Genomic DNA, 27751 nt, shown 5'->3' on the forward strand with positions numbered 1-27751 from the left:
GGTGCAAACCGTTGTATCTAAAAAATGTAATCCAAATTTTATGCTTAAACACCAAGTAGGCGAATAACACTTTTAAGAAAACTTCTTAATGCCTCAATTTGGTATCAAATTTTCAAAGAAATTTTTAGTCTAAAAGATTTTTGATTTTGCGTTAGCTTCTATTCCAAGTTTAGTTTTCATGTTTGCAAGTTTATTTCATAGAGGTTGTGTTAAGTTGTTGATTGACTTATAATCTCTTCTAAGTTCTTCAATAAATGCATTTAACATGTAATGCTGCTATAGTGGCTTTCATAGGCGTGAAGAGGGAAGTCATAAGTGTGTATGTTGTACATAACCTTACACTTAACAATAAAACTGTTTTCAATTCTCTAATTAAATATGGTGAAAGTGAAAGTTCTGAACCATTAGACCAATGCAAAATTCTCAAACTTATTAAATTTTAGTAGCTAAAAAATTAGGTATAGATATTCTTACTTGATTGTTTAAGGAAGGATAAAAACTACGCTTGAGAAGAAATTGTAAGAAACTATTTTAGGCTAATACCATGTCTTCGGAAATTGTAGATACTCTTTACATTTTTCGAACTATGTGTTTTTATGTAATATTGTTGGCTTTTGTTTCTGATGAAATTACAAGCAAATTCATATTTTGTGTATTACTGATAAAATTAAAATTATGATTAATCTGAAAATAAAAAAAGCTATAAGAATCATATAAATTACTGGTATCCCAAGAACTCTGTAATGGGCCTGATAAGGGCCGGGTCGGGCTTTAATAGAAACAGGCCATCCTTCAAGCCCAAACCGGCCCGGCCCGATATGTTTATCTTATTTCTTCAAATTTTAGGGATGTATTGGATTCTCTGACCTTATACACGATTAAAAAATAATGAGATATTCAACATGGTAGGCAAGAACTTTTACAAAAGGCTAGTTGTGGCAAATCTTAAAAAGAATTCCGCAAAATAGCATAATATTTTTGGAATTTAAGCTGCCGTAATATTAATCCCCAAAAAATTAAATTATACGTTAAGTTGTGAAATTTCGTTTTTCCCCTTGTCTTTTTTCATTAAAATACAGTAACCTTCTTTCCTTAAAATTCCACAAATAGCATTGTAAATTTAGAATTTAAGTTGTCGTAACATTGATGCCCAAAAAACGCTAAATTATACATTAAGTTATGAAATTCCAGAAGTATAATGCTATTTTGTGAAATTTTTTTAAAGATTTGCTACCATCTTGCACGAAGCCATACCGGGGTTCGGTGGAGTCCCGGCCCCCCTTTCCGACAATGCGATTCATTGTAATTTTTGATTTAGCTCCCATTAATAATATATTATAATATAATTTAAAGAGTCATAATTGAAACCAAATTACTATAGGTCAATGATTGGGATAACATATTTGTAATTTAACGTTAATGGATCAAACCCAAATTTGAACTATTATTTTTTAGTTGACTAATAAATTTAATTAATACTATAATTCATTCCTATTTATCTTTCATAATTTCACATTCATCTTTTTTTTAGTAGTATGCTTATATCTTTGATATCTTAATTTTAATAGTGTTTTTTTTGACTTAGAAGGCAAATATATAGTCAAAAACACTTAGTTCGTTTTTTAAAAAGGGTAATTATAGGAAAACTTCGACTCTATTTGTTAAATACAATTTTTGCTATGATTCAGGTTCATTTCAATTTATACGGTTTTAGGATTTTCATAGTTTAACTAGTTTTTATATGATAAATAATTTGCTAGTATATCGACAATTTGGCCTCCCCTAACTCAAAATCCTGATTTCGCCCCTGCCTACTATACAAAATATCCCAAAAATAATATACAACTGTTAGCTGAACTTGATCAGCCGACAAAATAAGAAAATATGGTGATTGATGATGAACAGAACCAAATTAGCCAGGAACATTTACTAGGAAATAGAACCAAACAGTTCATAAACTATTCTTGAAGGAAAATGATTCACAAAAAATACGAATATGATTCAGAACCAAACAAACCAAAAATAACACGACAAAAATCTATTTTTAGCCCGCTTCATATATTATAAAAGTTGACCGTTTAAAAGTCCAGCCCACTTAAGACCCTACCCGTTAAAAGCCCGTTTAATAAAGGGTCGAGCCTAGAGGCCCAATGGACCCCAGCCCATTGCACACCTTAGTAACTCAAGTAAAATTTTTGATACACAGAATGATCTGTGATTTGTGATCACTGATCCCTATCTCATCTAGTACAGTACACTAGATCACAGTAAGTTAGCTTCTACAAACTGAAACCTCATCAAAAGTTTTACAAACTTATATCTTTCTCCCTTCTTATTGTACAACGGAACAGCTCGAATGCCGCTCTGAAGCTCTGACACAGGCAAGCAAGTTTGGCCTCCAAAATCATGCCTCTGACTCATGTTATAATCACGAACTTCGATCCTTAAGACAGCTAGTTCAGGAACTGTTAATGGGAACTCGAACTCTTCGTTCCACAAAGGGATCCATTGATCTTCAATAGGCACTGTTTTCACCTTCCTTTTGTCAGTTGGGACTCCCAGTACTTGAAGCTACAACCAACAAATGAAACAAAACTTGTATCAGAACAGTACACACTGAAAATAATTCTGAACTGAAAAATGTTTCAGCAGACCTTAGTGAAGAAATCTGGGGGTGAATATTGGTTGAAATGAGTCTGATTGAATTCCAAATGCCATCCTTCCCCCATGTATATCATTACCTGTTCATTGCATTCTTTAGAAACGAAGATACTTAAACGTTTAAATGCCATAGACAGGAACACTTTGGGGTTCTCATGTACTAAATTCAAAGGATCAAAGAGAGTATTTCAGAATCAAAAGCCGTGAGATTATTGGATGTTTTTGCTACAAACCTTCAAAGTTTTCTTGACTTGCCTTCTGATGCTGGGGTCGGAAACCTCATTATTTGAACCAATGTTTAAAAGGAAATCCGGCTTTTTAACATAGCCACACCCACCATTTGCTCTGAACATTCCTTGCATAATCCATAGGTACTTTCCATATCCCTTTTTAATAAAAAATTGCAGAAATGAATGTGAGAGATTGATGATCCTTTCATTAGAAACAGCAGAAAATGGAGTTGATAGAAAATAGAGATGTAAACCTGCATATTTAGTGCAACCATTTGAGCTCCATGAGTCCACCCAATGAAAGGATCGTAATTTGAAGATAGAATTCGAGTACCCTTTGGATATACTCTTAATAGGTTCTTCTGAGTAAATCTGAAGCATAAATAGTTCTATTGTTTGTTATGGATAGTTGCAAAAAATTGCTTAAGCCCTTTTCTGAAGTTACCTAAACTTAAATCGAAAATGTGATGTGTGATCATTCTTTGCAAAACATTAGTTTATAAAATCCGTGCATCATGTGTAACCTTGCACATTATAGAACCAAAGACGAATAAATAGATGATAAAGGAGTAGATCGAAATGGTATAGTGTATCGAGTTTGTGATTACTAACCGAATGATATCAGTTGAACGAGTCCTAACAACATTTTCGAGCTTCTGCTCTTTTAAACTCAAGCGGGCAACTCTCTTGGAGTCTCCCTTAAGTAAGTTTTCCAAACCACCTCTCCCCTTCACAGCATGAATGCAAATCAAATTCTTATATTCAGGAATTAATGTTTCTTCCTCTTCCTCATCCTCTTCCTCCATCCCACTTTGCTGCCAATTCATTTTAATAAAATATTAATAGAAAATTTTTTATATATTATGAAAACACCAACAAATAAATTGCCCTAAATAATCCCACATATTGCTCTTCTACCGTGAATAATTCCCACTATTGATTATATCTAGATAATCTAATCTTTGTGTATTTTTTGCTGACAACGCTTTTTGCCACAATTTAATCGACTACTATAGACACCTACTACAGTAGTTGATTAAAATCCGGCAAAGGTCTTGTCAAAGAAAAATATACAAAGATTGAATTATTAAGAACTAATTAATAGTAGAAATTATTAATAACTGATGGACAACCTGTGAGATTATTCACCAAATTTTTCCTTAAAAAAATATGCTAACCGTGATTTGCGATCTGCCTTTATCTCCTAAAGTATGCACTGAACTATCAGTAGATTCTTTCAGCTTTTGTTCATTGGGTTCTTCTTCCTTAAGACTGTCTCGGGATTCTTTTGGTTGTTTAGTTGATATAAGAATCCTTCTTTTCAAAGATTCTGGTGAAGGAAATTCTAAAAAATCCATGCCTGGAAATAGCATATTTCCAAATGTTGTAGTAACCATCTGAATTAGAGGAAAAAACAGAACACAATTTAAGAAACAAATCCTTATGTACAATCAATACATTAAAATGCTGTTACATTCAATGAAATAAAAAGCAAACTGGGAAAACTTTCCTGGGCAACTTTAGCCTGAAGAAAAGAGTCTAAATGATCTTCAAATGTGATAATGACAGGGTACTCTGAAGCATAAAATGCGTTTTCCTTGATCGCCTCCAAACACTTTATAAGTTTCACCGGAGGAGTCATTGTCCTGTGAGAGTGTGAGTTGAAACAACATTTATGTGAGTTCGGGTGGTTGTCTAACATTTGGACACTGATCACCATGAAAAGAGTCGGAAAAAACCTAGTTTAGGGGTGTTTAACAATTGGTTGTTGACTGTTGGCGGTTGGCTTTTTTAGTTGGCTTGTTTGATCAGCCGGATATGTTGGCTGTTTTTGTTGGCTTTTAAGCTAGCTAAAAAAATCAGCTGTTCGAGGAGATATTTGGTAAATTTGAGTATTAGCTGTTGGCTATTTATTAGAGAAAAAGTGGGTCAACAAGCTAAAAGCCAACCAAAGAAGCTAGCTGAAGCAGCTTTTTCATTTTGACTTAAAAAGCCGGCTTTTTAGCTACATTAAATCCATTTACCAAACATTTTTTTTGGCTGTATAACTAACCAACACACCAAAAGCCAAAAGCCAACCAAAAAATTAAGCCAAAAGCCATGTACCAAACACCGCCTAAATTATACATTAAGAAAAAGTGTGCAGTTTTAGACCCTGAAGTCGCCCAAGTTCCTCTTTAGATTTCAGTTTTATTTACTAGCAAGTAGCCCAAGTTCCTACTTCTATGTACACATTTAGGTTATTTTCTGCTCATTAGTACACTACTTAATATGTATCGAGTTTTCTGTAAAAAGACATACCCTCCATGGTAAACTTCGACATCATTCTTTTTGGAGTTGGGCCATAAATCTAGCTCGATCACCCTGACTCCGCTTCTTAAGGCCTTAATGATGGGCACAATGCTGCTTGTGCTGCTGAGCTGATTCCCGGTTAAGTAGGAATTGTGGCCTGTGTACAGAAAATAGTGAGCCAATGGTGCTGTCATGTCATGGTGCACCTGTAATAGCACAAAAGTTTACAAGATGCTTACAAATTCAGAACAAAACACAGTGTAGTATATGTCACAGAATTTTGTTAAAGATGACGAGAATTGGAAAATTGGATTATATCCAAAAAAATATCAAATCATAAAGGTGAAACAACATCATATTACATAATGCTACTAAGTAGCTCTCACTCAGATGGCATTTAAGAAGTCAGATGTATACAACCTTAAGAGTAAGATAGGGATTCGCTAGAGTAGGCAAATCCCCTTATCTTTTAAAGATAATGGTATGCTTTTTGCCCCCCACCTAAAGTCATAACTATGATTCGCGTCCCCTATTCGATTCCTCCTCACCTAGAACTCTAACTTTGCTAATAACACAACCTTACCTTTGTAATAAACAAGTTGATCCTTGATAGAGATCATGACAATCTAAAACCGAAAAAACTTCAAATATGTAGCTCCATCGAGAGTGAACACAAAAGCATACAACAAAAAGAAATAACGACGAATTCAAAGACAAAAGTATTACCCCAAGAGGTGCAAGAGGAGGATTAAGATCCCCAAAAAGATATTTAAAGAAATCATCAAGGTGAAGACCCTTCCTCTGAAAAACATGAAGATGTTTAAGACTGTTGAAAATGTTTTGAGCATGATCATATGTAGCCTTTTCTTCTCCTTGAAAATCTACCAAAAAATGATGAAGCCTTTCAATGGACATAAGTCCATTATCAGAGTACTTGTTGAATATATTCACAACATCTTCTGGAGGTTCTGCCATTTTTAGCTTAAACATTCTCCGGTAACAAAAACAGAATTCATATGCTTGTTTGGTCATTTTTGTAAAACTTTGTTGTTTTTTCTTTTTCTGATCCCTCAACTTGGTGTTTTCTGCCCTTTAAACTTTGTTGCATTAAAAGGACGACTGAGAATAGTTGCTTTACATTATAAAAATACAACAAACATTCTCCTTGCTCATATTGTGAAGCAACTTTAGCTCTCTATCCAACATTGTAGGCAAAATTGAAGGGTCGGGTGTACGCAACTTTAGTCTTGCTAATGATCAAAAAATATTCTTTTCGACTAACCATCATATGCTACTTTTAAGTATAGATATATAATAACATGCACATGTTTATTAAGTCAATTAAAAAAAAAAGTCTAATTTTATTATCTTTAATTTCGTATCAAAATTGAAGGATCAGATGCACCCAACTTTAGTCTTGCTAATTATCAAAAAATAGTATTTTTCATTGACCATAATATGCTACTTTAAGTATGCATATATAATAACATGCACATGATTTATTAAGTCAATTAAAAAAAAAAATCCAATTTTAGTATCTTTAATTCTCTATCAACATTCTATTACGTTGATGCTATTAGTGGCTCCACCTACGTGGTGTTTGAGGATGGATGTACACAACTTTAGTCTTGTTAGTGGTCATAAAAGGTCTTTTACAATTGACCCACCAGGTGTGTGGAGCATTAGGTATACACTTCCTCCGTTCCATAATATTTACTACATTTTCCTTTTTTTATCTTTTCATAATACTTGCTACATTATTATATTTACTACTATTATATTCTTACGCTATATTTTATTTACTTTTACACTTTTTTTTTATTATTTAGGGACAATAATGGTATTTTGCTATCAAATGATACTTTTTGAATAGTTGTGTCATGCCAAAATGGTGTGAATTATATAAAAATAATCCGACTATAGTATCTTTTTAATTTATTAATGGAATTTTTTTTTTGATAAAGAAGGAAATAAATTCTGCTGATTATGTTTCCACTTTGTTTAAGATGAATCAACTTTCACATTCTTCTTCAGACTTAAAACTAGAATAAATATTGAAAGGGCTATGTTTCTTCGTAGTTGCAAAAAGGATTGCCTTCCCACATAATTATAATTAAATAGAGATTAATCCATACATTAGACACCAAGCACGCTATTCTTAATTCTTAATGTTGTAAAAGCTTTGTTTAATCTAATTCAATCTTTGAAAATAATTGCATGGAATTATAGTATTTGAACGATCTTTGAATTAATACATGTTTGTTACTTCATTCACATGGTATTATTATGAATAAATTATAGTCATCAATGGAAATTATGTGACTTAATTTATTGGTAGATGAAACAACTCACACATTTTAGTCGTAATTTTCATTTTACCTCACATTCTTGTGGGAGTTTTGACATTAGGACAAATATTTAGATACTTTAATTTGAATCAAATTTAGATTTCGTTTGGGAATATGTATGTTATTTCAAATTGAAGATTTTAATTATGAATTTATTAATGAAGAATTTTAGAATGACATAAAATTCTCATTTCTAACCACTTTTATAACCATAGTGGATTTGCCTCGAATCCAAATTTAAATATCCTTTATTTGTCAAACACTAAAAAAGAGTCAAATCCATATTTTAGAAATAAATCATCATTCCCCACCATAGCATTATAGAATTTGTGTGTTTTTAGTGCTTGTAAGTAGTTTGCATTAATTAGTCAAATTTAACACTTGGACACGTAAAATATTTGTGTGCAATATAAGCTCCCAAGTTTAACCGACATGGACTTATATGGTAGGAATTGAAAGTATGGTAAATTGATGATGAAAGAAGTAAGACAGCAGCATGTTATAGAAATTGAAATTTCATGACCAATTTTACATGCTCAAATTTCTGTCCTTCCTTCTTGTACATGTTGAGATTTAGAGCATGTAAGACTATATTCAAAGGTTTAAGATATATACTAAGGCATACACTAAGCAATAACGTAACAACGGAACCAAAAACATGTGCTCGGTTGGTTGGTCTGCTCGTTTGAGCATGATGGTGCTCGTTCAAGCACTTGCTCATTCGTCATGCAGTTTGTTCGAAAACCTTTTGCTTGATTTTTTGGCATTTGCTCGTTCGAGCACTTAGAAATTTCGCGTCAGAAAGTTTCTGGAAGTTGATTTGGCTTATGATCGTTCGAGCACATATTATTCTCGTTCGAGCACTTCAGAACAATGCATTTGTTCATGGAGGATTGTGTTGTTATGAACAAATATTTTACGTCATAGTTAATTGATAATCATCAGTTATTATTGATGTATGTTTTGGATGAATCCATATGTCATTTCAACTCTATAAATAAGTGTGAGTGCATGGAAATTATTTACATTTTGGAATAGAATTTCTACTTAATCTTTCTCTCAATCTCTTGAAACATAGAAGAGAGTAATTAACTCTTTTATTGTTTTTCTGGTTTTAATCTCTACATAAATACATAATCATTTAATTTAATCGGTTCGTACTGATCGGTTGATGTGACTAATTGTATCTCATTGTGAATTTCCATTCTCATAACCCAAGTACCTTTGTGGGGCAAATATCATAATAGGAAAGCTTGTAGTCGCCTTCAATCTATATCAAGATTTCCGAGTGACGTTTATCGTTGCAAACTGTAGGAATGCTAATAGATGATCGAATGCAACAAGAGGGGGGTGAATTGTTGTGTAGTAGGTTTAAGATTTTTGCCTCTAATTTTTGCGGAATTATATTAAGTAAAGGACAAAAACTTAAACTTAAAAACGAAAAGAAAAATAATAAAAGGAGACAAGGATTTTTACGTGGAAACCTTCTTGGCCTAATAAGAAGGAAAAAACCACGACCCCCCGGGATTTCAAAATTCTCACTATGTTAAGGCAATCAATTACAATTACACATAACAATGTTTTGCTTCACTTGAAGCTTCTCAATTCTCTAAACGCTTTACTCAAAGCTTCTCTACTTAGGCCTACTTCTCTTCTCTTCTCTTTCTCTTCTCTTCTCTCCTTCTCTTTCTCTTCTCTCGATTCTATTCTCTATTCCCTTAGACTTCCCATAAGTCTAATTACAACAAAACACTCAATTACCCTTTACAAGGCCATTTCTCAAGAGGATAAGAATTAAAATAATTACTTAAGAAAAATATAATAAATTAATTGGCATTGGAAAACTGAAAATATTTTTCTTAAGATGATCTCCCTTTAATGGACACTCTTGAATCCTAAAAAGGATTGATTTTTGATTCGAGCAAAGTCCCTTCTATTTATAGAGGGAACAGCCAGCAGTTACCATAAGCATAACGTCCACTATCTCACACATACCTCCACTACCCCCACGTTCTCAAAACAAAAGGTGGTGGAATTATGCGTGTCCGGCTGTTATTTGCTCAAGGAAAAATCAGTTTCCTTAATGCTAAAAATAGCATAGGAGTTTAAAACATAAGATCCTAAAAAATAGGAGATCTAAATCTAATTAAGAAAAAGTCTTGGGCTATTTTTAGAAAACCTAAAAATAGATTTGCCAATTAACTTACTAATTAATTTAAGCAATTAAATTAATTCTAAACCATTACATCAACTTAAAAACAGAAAATAATTAATTCGCAAATTTTCAGTCGATGCTATTCTTCAGACCTGTATCGTGAGGAACAGCACACTGTCTCCATCTACAACTTTCGTCAGAACTTCAACTCTAGGAACAGTAAACTGTCTTCCAAAGCAATTGCCCAACATCTTGGATATTTGAGACATGTACAGCTTCCACGAATCAAGTCATAGGCTTCATCAACGATTCACATTAAATCGGATATATACCTACAAAACAATCTCTAAAATATGTTTGTTTATTTAAAAGTAAAGTCATCATCAAAACCTTAAGAGGCCAACACAAACATATATTCTTTACGGTGTTGTTCACTTTGTGGTTGATTCAAGTAAGGAGTCTATAGCCATACACAAAGGGGATACTACAAACATCATCTTGTATTTGTAGTTTATTTTCCTCATTATTATTTGTAATAATATATTGTGAGAAATTTCTGCGATCATGGCAAGCGTCAAGGAGCTCACTTCGAATTTCATGCAATTGGACAAGTTTTTGGGTGTGGAATTCAGAAGATGGCAAAAGAAGATGCTCATCGTTTATTTTGACTTCTGTCAATGTGTCCTATGATAAGCACTCCGAAACCGGAAGACAAGGATAATGAAACTTTGAAGGAGGCAAGAAAGCTTAACAAGTGGGAGAATGATGATTTCATATGTAGAGGACACATCCTCAACGATATGTGCGATTCTCTTTTCGATATTTATCAATTTCTTGAATCCGCTAAGATATTATGGGATAGTTTAGAAGATAAATATATGTCGGAAGATGCAAGTTCTAAGAACTTTAGTCAGTAATTTTAATAATTACAAAATGTGAGACAACCGTTCGGTGATGGATCAATTCCATGAATTACAACCCATGTATAATAACATGAAAGTGCATGACATAACTATGGATGAAATTTACAATATCATAGACAAGTTGCCAAACACTTGAAGGGATGTTAAACATACCCTTAAACATAAAAAGGAAGAGATTACTCTCTCGGAACTCGCTCAACATCTTCAAGTTGAAAGTTCAAAGGGGGACAATCCCAATCTTTCAACCTTAACATGGTGATAGATAATGAAAAGGCTTCAACAAGTGGAGACAAGAGGAAGAAATCACAAAATCCCAAAGGAAAAGACATGAAAAAGGTTAATGATAATGCTTGTTGGGAATGTGGAAAGCCCGGACATCGCAAGAAAAATTGCTTTGTGTTTAAGAATAAACTTAAGAAGATGAAGGGTAATACTTCTACAAGCAATAACCCTCCTACTAAAGGTAATCTTGCAATTTTGGATGAAAATTCTAGTTTGAATCTATCTTCCATGGATTCTAATGTGAATATTGTGCAGGATGATGACATGTCTTGGTGGATCGATTCGGGGGCCTCGAGACATGTGTGCAAGAGTAAACATTGGTTTAAAACTTTGCACAATGTTGTGGATGGAGAGAATCTCTACATGGGAGATAATTCATCAATCGAAGTCCATGGTAAAGGATAAGTGGAACTCTTGTTTACATCGGAAAATACATTAGTCCTTAGGGATATATACTTTTCTCCCGATATTAGTAGGAATCTTTTTTCCGGTCCTATGTTGAATCGATTAGGATATAAGTTGGTCTTTGAAGCCGATAGATTTGTAATATCTAAGTGTAACTTTTTTATAGGTCGTACTTATTTATGTTGTAATTTTTTTAAAACTTTCCTTAAATTGTAATTCTAAAAACACGATATGTAATAAAAATATGTGTGATGATTTACATTATTTATGGCATCTTAGATTGGCACATGTTAACTTTGGTAAAGTTTCTTTTATGTTTAACCATGAATTGATACCTTTATGTGAACAAAAATCTGAAAAATTGCAAAACGTGCATGCTTAATTACTTCACAAGAATGCCTTTCAAAAGTGTTGAAAGAAAATCTGAAATTTTAGAACTTTTACATAGTGATCTTTGTGACTTTCATCGTACACCATCATTAGGCAATAAAAAATATGTAATTACTTTTATTAATGATTATTCAAGATTTTGTTATGCTTATCTTTTGCATTCGAAAGATAAGGCACTTAACTTTTTCAAAGTTTACAAGAATGAAGTTGAACTTCAAATTAATGGTAAACTTAAGAGATTAAGAACCGACAAAGGAGGAGAATACTATGATCCTCATTATTTCCAATCAATGAGAATTATACATGAAACAAATGTCGGTTATGCACCACAATCCAATGGTGTGGTGGAAAGGAAGAACCGAACTCTTCAAGAAATGGTTAATTCCATGTTGTCATACTTGAACTTGAGTAATGGATTTTGGGGAGAAGCAATGTTGACCGCAATCTAAACTGAGTTCCATCTAGAATCAATAAGGAAACTCTTTATGGATTATTGTACAAAAAGAAACCAAACTTAAGTTGTCTTAAAGTTTGGGGTTGTAGGGCTATCATAAGGGTACCCGGACAAAAGAGAAAAAATCTCGGTGAACGAGATCTTGAATGCATATTTATAGGTTACGCAAATCGAAGCAAAGACTATAGGCTCTATGTTATAGAACAAAATGACTATATATCGATTCATTCGATGATTGAGTCTAGAGATGCGATATTTGATGAGAATAGATTCTGATCAATTGGTAGACAAAGAAATCTACAAATAAGTACCGATGGCAATATTGGACTTGAAAATGTTCAACAAGAAAATCCACATGAAGATGATGTTGATGAAAATAAACAAATTGTCTTGCAAGATACTCCCTTGGATGAAGAAGATATTCCTAGAAGGAGTAAAAGAAAAGGACAAGCAAAGACTTATGGTCCCGACTTTCATGTATATTTAGTAGAAGGTACTAGAAATGACGTTCCTTCTAGTGTTCATGTTTACTAAATGTGGAAGAAGACCCATTGACGTATAACGATGCTATGGAATCACATGTTTGGAAGGAAGTCAATAAAGAAATGGATTCCATCATGGGAACTAATGTATGGGTATTAGTTGATTTACCTCCATCTTGTAAACTGATTGGTTACAAGTGGATCTTTTGAAAGAAGATGAGAATTGATGGTACTATCGATAACTTTAAGGCCCGTTTAGTGGCACAAGGCTTTCGACAAAAGCATGGTATCGATCATTTGGATATATATGGACTAGTTACAAGAACAACCACCATTCGGTTGTTGGTAGCGTTAGCTTCTATTCATAATCTAGTGATTCATCAAGTGGACGTTAAAACCGCTTTTTTGTATGGAGAATTAGATGAAGAAGTTTATATGAAGCAACCCCAGGGGTTTGTTTCACTACAAGAAAACTTGTTTTTAGCAACAGAAAAAGTCGTTGCTAAAAACCTGATTTCGTTGCTAAAAATGTTTTTTGCAACGAATTCCATTGTTGCGGGTACAACCGTAGCTAAAGGTTTTAGCAACGACTATGGTGGTTGCAAAAGGTATCTGTTTTTTGCAACGAGATCTATTGTTGCAAAAAAAAAATGTCGTTGCAATTCCTTCAAACGTTTTTAGCAACAAAAAAGCTCGTTGCCAAATTTCCTACATTTTTAGCTACAACTATTTTCGTTGTTAAATTTCTATTTTTCACAACAATTTAAGTTGTTGCAATATATGATAGTCAATCTTTTGCAACGACTTTACTGTAGGAAAAACAATAAAGTAAAATTTGTTATTAATGTTTTTAGCAACAACTATTACCGTTGCAAAAAACATACACATTTTTCGCAACAACTATTACCGTTGCAAAAAACCTGACACATTTTTCGCAACAACTATTACCGTTGCAAAAAACATACACATTTTTCGCAACAACTATTACTGTTGCAAAAAACCTGACACATTTTTCGCAACAACTATTACCGTTGCAAAAAACATACACATTTTTCGCAACAACTTTTACTGTTACAAAAAACCTTCAAACATTTTTCGCAACAACTATTTATCTTTTGAAACAACCTACAATAAACTAGACAATTAAAATAATAAATAATTTAAAACCAACTAAACTAATATCACCGATTATCATTATATATTAATTCGTATCCCAAAATATCACACGTCCCAAATATTATCGTGTGTCAAAAATATACGTAATTCATATACATGTAACGGATTGGATAACCAATTTTCCAACATAATTCTCCAACCATACACAAGTTTTTATGCAAAAATTTACAAGTGATAGGCACTTTGAAAAAGTCCAAAAATTTACAAGTGCACATATAGCTACTTCATAACCCAAAACATCGCGCATCCAAAATGCTTGTAGCTATCACCAACTTCGTCATTGAGTACAAAAAATTTCCAATGAAGATATGTTTCCCTACACCAAATAATTTTGTTAGTTATTAAGAATCAAATGAGCCCCAATATTGAGTATTCACAATCAAACCATACCTACACTTTTTGTTGAGACATAATAAGCAAAGCATTTAGCATATTCACTAACAAAAGCATTACGTGTATAGGGAAAGCATTTAGAATTTACCATCAAATTCACAATTGGACTAAAATATGAATATTACCCGAAATTTGGAGTTTGGAGTTTAGACAAGTTTAACTCCTTCAATAAGACCTAAATAGTACATCTTACCTAATTCCACAAATCAACCCCTCTCAAATGATAATCTCATTGTGCAAATAAGTATGCAGCAATTTAAGTTTTTCTAGCATATAAGCCAAGACATAACTTTTACAACTCATGGAACTTTATCACTTTCCAGATCAAGAGGAAGCAACTAAATGTCATGGCTTGATATACTTCATAGCCATAGCAATACATACAATAAGATTTTCGCTTCTATCATTAAAAAACATGCATTGCACCCCAGCAAATAATACCATTTACAAGTCATGAGCACTAATTCACAAAACAAATGCAATCCTAGTGATGATTAAACACTGCCTTATAATGGTTTGTTGATACAAAAGGGCCTCTCACACCAATTATCAACTATTTAAACATATGCATAACAAACCAACCCTTTTTGAAAGGAAAATGGAGCAAAGACCAATATTACCTATGCCTTGCAAGCAATTCATCTCGTGTTTCTTGATTTGCTGCAGACGCATTCTCAACATTTTCTTGAGTGGAAACAACCTTTATTTCAGTGCTATCCTCCATTATTTTACCTGTTCAACAAAGTTAATAAGAAACACAAGATATGAGATCATGATTGAAACTAAAATAAGAATATGATTGAAATTTGAAACTATGATAGGTGACGAGAATAAGGTCTCTTAATACAAAACCATTGCCAACAGTATATAGTGATCTCACAAAAGTATCATAAAAAATGTGAGCAAGAAATGTCAGCTAGCTCGCGGAACCTTTATTTAGAATTTTAACTCTGATATATTTCAGTATGTGAGCTTTTCGGTTTTCATATAACATGTTAAACTATAATTTATGCAGAAAGTTGTAGTTCCATGACATCTTATTTACTAGGATTATATCAAAATTTACAGTTAATTTTAATGAAGGCACAATGCAATAATATTTACAGGCCATCCAAAAATCAACCTTCTACTTGATGCCTTTCCCCTAACAGCATACATTGATACAACGAAGCGAAACCCACAAGGTATCGATGACTAGGGGAAACAAAGAAATGATGTGTGATGCAGAAAATAGACAACCAGTACAATACCAATATGATAAGATAAATCGAGCCATTCTAGTTTTCCTTGATCATTCTTACGAGTGTACAGCTAAAAGATTGCAAAATGAGAATTCAGAAAATCCAGCATCAAGGGTAAACCCTAAAAGAAGGATGGAAGCCTACATTTATGTCAAAGATAAAATCTGTAACTGATTAAATTTACATTTCCGAAGTAACATTTTATCAATAGTTAAAATATTAGACCACTAAAAAAATAGTGGAATCACCTCTGTAGTTTGCTCTTCCAACATTTTATCAAAAATGGGAATGATCCAATCCTCAAATTTGCAGTAGTTCTCATTTGGAACCAATAAATTACCAATACGATTCAATAATTTGGAGCGCAACTGAGCTCCAGGTAAAGAAAAATCACCTTTGAATGTAGGAGCCAAGCATTTAACAAGATCCTCTTCTACACCACCAGCAGTTGTTACAGCAACATCAACCTGAGGATGTGCAAATAAAAAATATTGAGTGCAAATATTATGTTTGTTAAAGCGCAAGAGAAAAGAAAATAAACAAATTCTTATCTGTATACATGGTCACGACGACGTTAAAGAGACAAATAATTGATGTAATCCCAACTATCAAAAGACAAATAATTCTGTAGTAGCTACAATCCAATGACCACCTACACTGCAATATGAAATAACACCCAAACGGTCAAACAATTAAGAGTGAGAGTGTGAAAACTGATTTCCTTTTACTACAGATTTGAGGTAAAACCTAAGAACACTTTGCATCTTACAGATTCCCTAAACACAGGATCTTTCTCTTCCTCACTGCAATCTTCAGTAATTATCTCGTTTGCCAATCGCCAATTTAGCTAAAACCACACATCATTCAAATGATTACCAGCAAATGATCAGAACAGCACATGAAAGATAAAAGTATACTTCAATTTGAAAATCAAGCTAACCATTTCATTTACAACATCAATAGCTTCTCCGAGATTAGATGCTTGAAAACCTGTAGAGATAAATGATTTCAAAAGCTTGGGATAGTTTACTCCTTGATTAAAGTCATAACCCTCAATCTTAATGCATTTTCCTTCGAGGTTTTCTGACTCTTTGAACACTACAGAGCGAACTGATGCCATAATATCATTCTCCATTTTGGTACTCCTAAATCCGACAGTAGAAATTATACAAATCAATTTCTCCTCATTAGATGTAACATCCTTCAACTAAGCACATCAACTAAAAATCAAAAATCTCACATTTCAAAATGCAAGTAATTAGAAAATGCAAGTAAATCCAGAAAAACACAAGTAATTTCCAATACACATACATAAATCTTATTATAATTAGAACAAAGCCCAACAAAAAGGCGAAATCTTGTTCCTTCGCAGAGCCAAGACCGAAAATCCGTACAACCGAACATTTCAAACTGATGAAATACACATACATTAATCTGATAATTACAACAAAGCCCAAGAAATTCAAAGAACAACCCATAAATTGAAATAAACAAGAAACAAGAACAACAAATTTAAAGAAAACGAAAGGCAAAAAAAAATTAAAACTACCTGTCGTGGGTTTAGAGGCGGCTGAAGGGCAGCGTAGCGGCAGCACCGGCGTGCAGAAGGCGGCTGAAAAAGCGGCAGAGGCTCCGATGTGCAGGCGGCAATGGCTTACCTCCGGTGTGCGGGATTAGGGCTTGTGAGGGAATCGGGTTTGTGAGGAAAGGGGTATGGGCGCCGTATGGATTCTGAAATTTTGAAGTGAGGGAATGGGATTATTAATATAAGGTTTTTTGCAACGACTTTATTGTATCTGTATATTTAAATATTTTTCGCAACAATATATACTGTTACGAATTATTTATTTAATTTTAGCAACAACATTGTTTGTTGCAAAAAATTGGGTTACACCGGGAAATTATTAAAAGGGGTGGGAAATTTTTTTTTTTGGCAACGATTATTTAGCAACAACAACGGATTTTGCAACAACTTATATTTTTCGCAACGAAAAAAATTTAGTCGTTGCTAAAACTTGTTGCTAAAAACAAGTTTTCTTGTAGTGTTTTTAAAAGGACATGAAAACAAGGTGTGTAAACTTGTAAAGTCGTTATATGGACTAAAACAAGCACCGAAACAATGGCATCAAAAAGTTTGATGAGACGGTTTTGTCCTTTGGATTCAAATAGAATCAAGCCGATAAGTGCCTTTATAGCGAATTCGATGGGCAAGGAAACAGAGTCATTATATGCCTCTACATTGAAGATATGCTCATATTTGGTACTGATTTAGTATGGGTTCAAGAGACAAAAGAGTTTTTGTCAAGTTCATTTTAGATGAAGGACATGGGGGAGGCAGATGTGATCTTAGGAATAAAGATCATAAGAGATGGCAATGGAATCAAGTTAAGTCAAGATCATTACATTGAGAAAGTACTTAAAAGATTCAACATCTTTAAGACAAGTCTGATCTCAACCCCTATGGATAAACTTGTCAAGCTTTGTAGACATGATAAGGAACCAGTTTTGCAATTAGTGTATTCAAAGGTTATTGGATCTCTAATGTATGTGATGACTTGTAGAAGACTTGATATAGCCTTTGTGGTAGCAAAGTTATGTAGGTTACAAGTAATCCAGGACCGCATCATTGGAAAGCGGTTAGAAGAGTATTAAAATACTTAAAAGGTACTATGGATCGTGGTATCACTTATAGTGGAGAACCTCCAATTTTGGAAGGTTATTTTGATGCAAGTTGGATCACAAATGAAGAGGACAATTCTTCTTGGGTGTTCATTTATGGGGGAGGAGCCATATCATGGTCTTCCAAGAAACAAACATGCATTGCTAATTCCATTATGGCTTCTGAGTTTATAGCACTAGCATCTGTAGGAAAGGAAGCAGAATGGTTACGGGATCTCATGTTTGAGATACCGATATTACCAATGCCCATCACTGGTGGCAATTTATACGGATTGCAGGACGTTGGCAAAGGCTTATAGTCAAGTGTATAGCGGTAAATCTCGTCATATTGCTCTTAGGCACAACCTAGTGTAAGGATTTATCGTTAATAAGGTCATAACTCTTGATTATGTGAACACTAAGTTCAAGTTGGCCGATTTCTTCACTAAGGCCATGAGTAGAGATTCAATTGAACAGGCGTCAATTGCAATCTGATTATGTTAACTAATATTCAATTAGAAAGCCCAATTCACGCACGATTAATGTTGTGTCTGAATTTAATGTGGTGAAATTCTTTTTGAGTTTTGTAAGCAACAAGTTTTAATGACCCATCGTTGCTTTAGACCGTGAATAGCGAGGTAGTCATCATTTAAAGTTCTCAAGGCCTAGAGTTGAAGAGCTCTTGGTGAAGTATCCATTCGCAGGGATATTTTATACGTAAGGAGAACCTACCTGTATAAGTTTGGAGTTTTGGCCGCTTCAAGTAGTTAAGATTAACGCATAGACTATGATAAACGTATGAATAGTTATGGACACGGCCATTATAATGTGTCAAATTGTAACTGCCTCGAATTATGAAGGCAAACACTAATTGGGATTTAGTATTAATCAAGCGGAAGCTTACTTTTGCCAACACAAATAAGGGGTTACTTAAAGGTCAAACCAATATCCAAGTAAAATATTTGAACCAAACCAAAGCAATATAATAGAAGTCTTAACTGTCCAAAATATAGGAAAATTACAACCAAATCGAAATAAGTCCAAAGTTCAAATGACAACCTTAAAATAGTCTAAATCTAAACAACTAAACTAATAGTCTCTCAAATACAATAAAGAGATCTAAACAAAAAGGGGAGTCATACTCCAACTCGGGTTCATCTTCCGCTCGCATATCCATTCTCCGTCGAGGTGCCATAGGGGTTTACTCTAAAAACAAAACCATTGGAAAAACATACAGAGCATAGTATCAGTAAAAAGGCTAAGTATAAAGACACTAGTGTCCGTCAAACAAGTTATTAAAACCTTTTTGATTTGAGTGAATTCATTTTTAAATATGCTTTTTCATTTGATAAATCATATTATCATTCAAACCCAGTTCAGTGGCTCTATAGTCATTTCAAATTCTCATTTTTCATCATAAATCATAAGATCTCAATGGATCCAAATCAATTTCAAACTCATATCATAAGTTTACATGGGTACTTTGTGAGTCATCCTGTGACTCGTTTGGTAGTCGGTCTACCGTCCGCGACATGTCCGGCAAATGTAACACAATGGTAATATGAACAATACGCGCTCAGCATTAGTGAGCCGTTTAATGATACACACAACATTTGCTGTGGCATATGTATTCGCCATTTAGGCTAAAACATTTTTGTATATAATATATATCTTGTAATTTTAATAGCATTTGGAAGTCAAAAATATTAACTTTTTACATATGATAAACACCTTTTATTTGCAACATAGTAAAACATCTTTTATTTGCAACATAGTAAAACATAGTAAAACTAAATCATAATATTTCCCACATGGGTCAAACATGCTTAGCATAATCATATCATCAAACATAACCTTTGTATTATATTGGGGGCATCACTAGCATGTATGCAAATGTATCGTAACAAAAAGTGATTAAATTTCAATACGATTTTTCAAGGAAACCACTAAAATGTTTCGTTTCAATCCTTCTTAAAGTAAATATAACTTAAAATAGTTTTGAAATTCATTCAAACAAATAGAATATGATTCGTAAATCTATAAAATCATTATGATAAAAGATTTCATAAAATACTATTTTCTTAAATACGAGACAGTTTTGCCGCTAATAAAATCGATAATTGATTTACTAAATACATATTAATTCTCCAACAAGGCCCAAATTAATCAAGTCATTATAATACCTTATTTAAAATGAATTTAAGTTTGTCTCATTATGCGAATTTATAACGATCTTACAATTATTTTCGAAAATTTAGGTATTTACCGTTATTTAAATGGTGTCTTATATCCGTAAAATTTATAAACCATCTAAGTTAAACTTATTTTATACTATGAGGCAGTAGGTTATTAATATAATTATAAATTTTTATATAGGTATATTTTTACCCAAATTTAATTAACAATATTACACCTTTTAATAAATAAACATTTTCTATTAACTTGATAAATTAGTAAATAATTAATAATTTATTTTATAAAATTATACCAAAGTTCCAGAAGTCATATAACATGTTTATTAGGCCATTTGAACTTATAAAAGTCATGTATGATGTTTTATTATTTTGTATAGACATTTTATCGCGAAATAGAATAAAATAGGTTTAAAATTATTTGAGTTCGAATAAAATTTATTTAAGCCCATATATGGTCTCAAAAATCCATATAAATTTTTGAACACGTATCTACTATTTATGCAAGTGTCTCATAAAAGTTTCATGTCCAAAAGACGTCATTTAGTATTTTTTTTTTTATATTTTACCGTTTTCAAACTTACCGATTATTAATAACCGAGTAAAAATTATTAACGTCCTTAATTGTCAATGAAACCTTTCCAAACTTTTACTAATTTTACCTATTGTCCATATGAGTATGTGATAAAAATTGCAAGTCCATATGTCTTTGTTTGATAATTATTTTATATTTTACCATTTTGTAATTTACCGTTAAACAATATGACGATTATTCAAAAATCATGAAAAAATTCCAAACTAAATATATTCTGGCCAAATCTTGTTGGAGATATTATAATATGTTTTTGTTCATTATTTTTGATGATGAAGAGTTTATTTAATACCATGTTTTATAATAAGAGTATTTAACACTTTAAAATCTATTAAAATATCAATTTAACGAATTATTTCAACAAAAAGTATTCAAGAGATTTTCTTAACATATAGCTACTGGAAATTTTTTTTAAATGAATTTCAAATATTTTCAAAGTTCATATAATCATTTCCACCACAATAACTTTCACAAAGTAGTGTTAAACATGCCTTTAAACATACAACAATTTATAAAATCAACATGCATGATGCCCACAATAATAATACATGTAATGAATTATTTCATACTCAAAATTATCATTTTGACATTATTTTTCAAGATTTAAGAACTTTTTGGGAATTTTATTTTTTAAAAACAAGTTTATACACAAAGTTTCCCAACTTGTTCTTAAATCCTTTAAAAATCACCCCATGTGATATACCTCGACTCCATGCCTATATAATTATTCTGTAAGCTCCTACGCGTTCTTAGAAGTGGTTATAACTTCGGGTCCTTGCCCTTCAAGTCTCAACTCCAACTCTTCAACTAAACATATTGCATTCATCCAAAAATCAATAATAATTTTGGATTTCTAACATGCCCTTAACTTTCCTAGTTAGAGTTGTTAGACTAATTCTTGTGATGATTTTAACATATTTGGAGTATACTTATTATGTTGAGCAACATACTTAGTTAAGTCCCATAATTTTACTTGAATCTTTTAAGTAACAAAATTTATATGTTTGTGGAAATACATCTTTTTACTTTCTATTATGGCCGATTTTTATAGATTTATAAGTGATGATTTTCATAGTTTAGAGATAAAATACTCATTTTATAATGATCTTAGTTTATAGAAAGATTCATGCAAAAAAAAAATGTTTTACATGAACAAGTTTTAACAAAAACTAGTGGAATAAAGAAATGAACATAACTTACTCTATACTTGGTGGATTTCTTCAAGTTTGGTGTCTATAGAAAGCTCTTAAGATGAAGATTATTTTTATGGGAGATTTGAGTTTATAAAAATAAATTTTCAGAAGTTTTATATGGGTTTTTGAAGAAGATTTGATGAGAAAAGAAGGTGTTTTAGTAGTTGAAACTTTGAAGGATTCTAGTGTTTGTTCTTAGATGAATTTGGGAGCAATTTACTGGGGATTATGGCTGAATAAAATGGTCTGAAAATGAAGTATTTTTGCTTCTAATACTTGTCTCTTGCATGCTTGTAATGATGCACAACCTTTGGGTAGAACAAAGGGGGTTTTGAATAGAACAATTTGCTTAAGTACGTAAGTATACAAAGAGCTAAAAGGGGGTAGGTGATAGACATATGGGGCTGCTATTTGGGGCTGATTTGTGGTGGTTTTTGTCCTCAATATGGTCTATTATGGTGTAAGAAATGTTTATCTATGATAGTTTAAGGTTTGGGTAAAAATAGTTGTACATGTAACAAGTTATCTAACTTGTACTTCATGTTTAAAAATCACTTGTATATGTTTATGAAATATTTAATTTATTCTCAACATGGGTAAATAAAGTTTTCAGGTAAGTATTATAATTATCCGGAAATGTTATGGGTAGTTTCTCAACTTTAAGTTTTACCTCCAAAGTTTACGTTACTTGTTACACTTCATAACTATTTTACGAGTTGACAAGTTTCTAATCATCGTAGAAATTTTTCAAATTACTACCATCACTAATTAAATTTTAATTAGTAATGAACAAATATATAAAAAAAATTAGGTGCTAAAAACGACTAATGAAATCTCATTAATAATACAACTGTTTCATAAATAAATGGCATTTTGTTATTTGTTCTATGTGTACTTTATCTTCAAATGGTCAAAGGTGCTATATGATTCAAATCCGTAGAGATATCATTATAACACGATCATTTGTCACATGTGTTGTACTACTGTTAATTCAATCCGCATGGACATTAGCATTGATGCATAGAATATGATTTTAAGATCAGTTTTTTTGACAAAGAGAAAGAAAGTCCTAAAGGCTCTAAATGGGGGAGGATTGTTTGAGATTCAGAGCATGTAGTACTATATCCAAAGGATTAAGACTTGTACTAAGGCATAGACTAAGCAATAATGTAACAACGAAACCAAAAACATGTGCTCGGTTGGTCTGCTCGTTCAAGTATGATGGTGCTCGTTCGAGCACTTGCGTGTTCGTCAGGCAGTTTGTTAAAAAAGCTTTTGTTTGATGTTTTTGGCATTTGCTCATTCGATCACTTTAGGTGCTCGTTTGAGCACTTAGGATTTTTCGCGTCAGAAAGTTTCTGGAAGTTGATTTGGATTATGCTCGTTCGAACACATATTATGCTCGTTCGAGCACTTCAGAATAGTGCATCTGTTCGTGAATCAATACTTTGGTTCATGGAGTATTGTGTTGTTATGAACAAATGTTTTACGTCATAATTAACTGATAATCATCAGTTGATATTGATGTATGTTTGTAGATGAATCCATGTCACTTCAACTCTATAAATAAGAGTGAGTGCATGGAAATTGTTTACATCTTGGAATAGAATTTTTGTCTCATCTTTCTCTTAATCTCTTGAAACATAGAAGAGAGTAATTAACTCTTTTATTGTTTTTCTGGTTTTAATCTCTACATAGACACATAATCATTTAGTTAAATTGTTTTGCACTAATCGGTTGATGTGATTGATTGTATCTCATTGTGAATTTCCATTCTCATAACCCAAGTACTTTAGTGGTGGAAATATCACAATAGGAAAGCTTGTAGTCGCTTTCAATCTATATCAAGATTTCCGAGTGACGTTTATCATTGCAAACATATCTTCTCTATTGTGTTGTTTAATTCGTGGTTGATTCAAGCAAGGAGTCCATAGCGATACACAAAGGGGATACTACAAACATCATCTTGTATTTGTAGTTTATTTTTCGCATTATTATTTGTAATAGTACAATGGAACAGCTCAAATGCCAAACTTGAGCTCGAAGATTGGCAAACTAGTCTAGCCTCCAAAACCATGTCTTCTGTATTAGAACCGAATAATATCATTTAGATATAATTAATTCTTTCATTGTATTAAGAGCTTAATTAGGTTGTTTTTCTTCTGAAACCGTAGCTGCCCCCTCTCTTTTGCCCTCAATTCTCACGGCACAAACAATGTTTATTTATTTTTTTTTACAACTTTTGTCTTCCTTTTTCATCAAATTTTAAGATACATTAATGGCTTTCTCATCAAAATTTCACTCCGCTTTAACAATCACTAATATCAAGTCTCTTATTCCCATTACTCAAGATCAAGATTCTAGTCAATATCATTCTCAATCAACTCTCTTCAAAATTTATGCCCAAGTTTATAATGTTATTGATCATATTATCCTCCTAAAAGACAAAAAATCAATCATGTTAGCCGCGAAAACCAAAGCAAAATGATCCCTAACTTTGGATCTGTCATGATGTCGGCGTCCTCTAATGGATGTATACCACTATGTCTTTTAATATCTTGAATTCCATTCTTATTATTGGTTATACTGCAAAACAAGCATTGAACTGAATTACTAACTTATTTCAAGATATTAAACATTCTAGAGTCATGAATCTTGAAAATCAATTCACTACCACCATCCTTGAAGATTTTCCAAACATTCAAGCCTATTGTAATCCCCAAACACATAGTCGATTAAATGCCAAATGTTATACTGCTATCAATATACTAGACTAGTCATAAGAATGATCACGAGTTTGACAAGTGATTATTATAGTTTTTGTAAGCTATATTTAACAACATATCCCCCTTCTATATTTTAAAATTGCTAGATCTATATTGCCTCTTAAAGACACCATCCTAAAATAAAGACAAAATCGTGAAAACGAAAATACAACCCTCATTACCCAAATTCCTTCCTTTAATGGTGGAGAAAATACATCTAACAATTTCCATCAAAAAATAAATTCTCAAACCATAAAAACTAAAACAACTCACAACATAGAGGTGGTCAACATTGTGTCACAACAATGGTGGACGGAAGAAAGACTGTGGCCACAGTGGCATACGTGGTCGTTATGGAAGCCGACAACAATATGAACATTAGTGGGGTCATGGAAATTCATAAGGTCCTTGGATTCAATGGAATTAGGTAATTTACCACCTTGGTATCTCCTCCTAGCCCATTAGTATCCCAACACAACAACAATTGGGATAAACATAATAATGGGCCCTCTTAATTCTAGTTTGAATCACAACAATGGACAAGGAATATTGATATCTCATCCACCACAAGCATATTTTCATGGACCATGCCAAACCTACATTAGTGCGGCTCTTCACACTCTAACTCTCAATCAACTGGATTCTTGGTACATGGACACGAGTGCCAGTCCCATATGATTTCCTCTCAAGATAATCTCTTATCCTATGTAAATTTGAGCAAGCCAAATGGCATAGTTGTTGGTAATGTTTATTCGATGACGATTTATGGTCTTGGGACAACTACTTAACCCTCACCTAATCCCCCCCTTTTATCCTAAAAAAAAGTTCTTCATGCTCCACAACTTATTAAGAACTTAATCCCTGTTAGAAAATTTACAACCGAAAACCAATGGTCTTTATTTGATCATTTTTGTTTTTCTATGATGGATTAATAGACATGAAGGGACCTCATGAGATGTAATAGCCAAGGGGAACTATATTCTATCTCTAACATCAACACTCCAACAACTCAACCAACATTTCTTGCTGCAATATCTTCATCTTTTTGGCATGTCAAATTATCTTTTTATCATTTAATAATTCTACTTTGTATCCTTTTAATATTCATCATAGTGGTGTATGGATTTCCCCTTTACTTAGCGTATTGAATTATAAAATACTATGTCGTATTTTGAGATGATTATTCAAAATTTAATGGAGTTTCCTATTACAAAATAAATCTATAAATTTATCTATATTTAATCCCGTAAATTTTCAATGTGATAATGGTATCGAATATAAAACGAAAAGTAACACATTATGTCAACAAAGCATTTTCTACTGCTTTTACTTGTCCAAATACATCTCCTCAAAACGGCAAAGCCAAAAGAAAAATAAGGTCCATACTAAACATACTCCATACATTACTTGCACATAGTTTCTTACCCCCCCCCCCCTTTATGGCATCATGCTATATAACTAGCTACATATCTCTTAAACATTCTTCCAAGTAAACTTTTTAACTACCAATTTTTATATCAAATTGTTTACAATAAAATTTCTTCTTACTCTCATTAAGAAGTCTTTAGTTGTCTAATATCCTCTCATTTCTTCCACTCAAATCAGTAAACTTCAACAAAGATTTACTCCTTATATTTTTCTTAGGCATCCTAATAATCAAAGTCTTTAAAATCATAATCATAAATAGACATGTTCTTTTTGATGAAACTCCATTTTCCTTCTTCGAAATTCATTCTCCATCTTCTACTACATATGATTTTCTTGATTATAGTCTTGCCCTATATGCGTCATACTTCTTTCGATCCAATGATATGCATCAATAACCCAGTCAACCTCATCAAGACTAAACATAAACTTATCTATTACTAGCCTTAAACTCTACCCTATTATTCTCGACCCAGCAGCCAACCCGTTGGCCCCAACAACCTCCCACCAGATCTCGATCCCATTTTGCAAACCAACCAAAATATTCTTGATCAGTCCCTCTCTACTGCCCATCAGCTTCCTATGGCCACCTTTTCTCCTTCACTAGAAGCCTAACATCCTTCTACCCAATCTCTTCAAATCCAAATCAATGCTAACCTGTTTATTCATCTCATCCACTGCAAAATGGCCCAATGACAAGAAGTAAACATGGTATCTTCAAATCAAACCCAAAATACTATGAGAGCCTACACACCTTTACCAAAAAATCACTCTTAACCGAAAACCCTTTAGTAGCTTTTCAAGAACCAAATTTAAAATGTCCATGAGCGAGGTATATAATGCTCTTACTAAAAAATAGGATGTGGTTTTATTCCCTCAGCCAACTGATGTCAATGTTCTTCGATCAATTGAATTTTTTGAATGGTTCTTTGAAACAACATAAAGCTCGTCTTATTGGTGATTGTGTATGTCAACAGGTTGGTATCAATTATGGTGATACATTTAGTCCGATGGTTGAACTAACGACCATTGCACACTGTTCTTAGCCTAACTCTCTCTAAATCTTAGCTCACTCATCAACCTAATGTCAAGATTTCTTTCCTTCAAGGATATTATAGTGAAATAGTCTACATCTATCGAGTTATGGGTTTCTGTGATCATCAACATCTTTCCTAAGTCTACAATATCAACAAGCCATTGTATCGTCTTAAGCAAGCTCCTCATCCATAGCTTTGCTTCTTACATGTTTAACATTGGCTTTACTCATTGTACTTGTGATAATTCTTTGTTCATCTATAAACATGATCATCACACTACTTCTCTTCACTTGTATGTCGATTACATCATTCTTATTGCCTCAAGTACTTTCTTCCGTCAATCTATTATTAAAATGTTGAGTTCAGAATTTGGCATAAAGGATATAGGCCCCTTAAGTTATTTTTTAGGTACTTTTCCTTATTAGAAATTCTAGTGGTTTATTCTAATCTAGTTATC

General features: G+C 32.7%; 4 protein-coding genes across 4 annotated transcripts; 2 read left to right on the forward strand and 2 right to left on the reverse strand.

Moving 5' to 3' along the window:
* Positions 1-1952: 1952 nt before the first annotated feature.
* LOC130814249 (phosphoinositide phospholipase C 2-like) lies at positions 1953-9607 on the reverse strand. The gene is made up of 9 exons (XM_057680339.1): positions 5910-9607; positions 5193-5389; positions 4406-4537; positions 4070-4292; positions 3504-3706; positions 3146-3263; positions 2895-3047; positions 2655-2741; positions 1953-2571 (listed from the first exon to the last, which is right to left on the reverse strand). The coding sequence occupies exons 1-9, from the start codon at positions 6213-6215 to the stop codon at positions 2263-2265; spliced, it is 1728 nt and encodes a 575-aa protein (XP_057536322.1). The 5' UTR covers positions 6216-9607; the 3' UTR covers positions 1953-2262.
* A 1068-nt stretch (positions 9608-10675) lies between these two features.
* Positions 10676-11460, forward strand: LOC130814250 (uncharacterized). The gene has a single exon (XM_057680340.1). It carries the CDS (start codon positions 10862-10864, stop codon positions 11294-11296), a length of 435 nt encoding a protein of 144 aa, XP_057536323.1. The 5' UTR covers positions 10676-10861; the 3' UTR covers positions 11297-11460.
* Positions 11461-11976: 516 nt separating this feature from the next.
* LOC130813448 (uncharacterized) lies at positions 11977-12832 on the forward strand. The gene is made up of 3 exons (XM_057679281.1): positions 11977-12119; positions 12428-12633; positions 12684-12832. Exons 1-3 carry the CDS (start codon positions 11977-11979, stop codon positions 12830-12832), a joined length of 498 nt encoding a protein of 165 aa, XP_057535264.1.
* Positions 12833-14807: 1975 nt separating this feature from the next.
* Positions 14808-16567, reverse strand: LOC130813449 (deoxyhypusine synthase-like). The gene is made up of 7 exons (XM_057679282.1): positions 16373-16567; positions 16164-16279; positions 15681-15978; positions 15501-15572; positions 15296-15385; positions 15122-15191; positions 14808-14923 (listed from the first exon to the last, which is right to left on the reverse strand). The coding sequence occupies exons 1-7, from the start codon at positions 16565-16567 to the stop codon at positions 14808-14810; spliced, it is 957 nt and encodes a 318-aa protein (XP_057535265.1).
* Positions 16568-27751: the final 11184 nt, after the last annotated feature.

This window comes from Amaranthus tricolor, chromosome 5 (assembly GCF_026212465.1).
Source record: "Amaranthus tricolor cultivar Red isolate AtriRed21 chromosome 5, ASM2621246v1, whole genome shotgun sequence".
Taxonomy (NCBI): domain Eukaryota; kingdom Viridiplantae; phylum Streptophyta; class Magnoliopsida; order Caryophyllales; family Amaranthaceae; genus Amaranthus; species Amaranthus tricolor.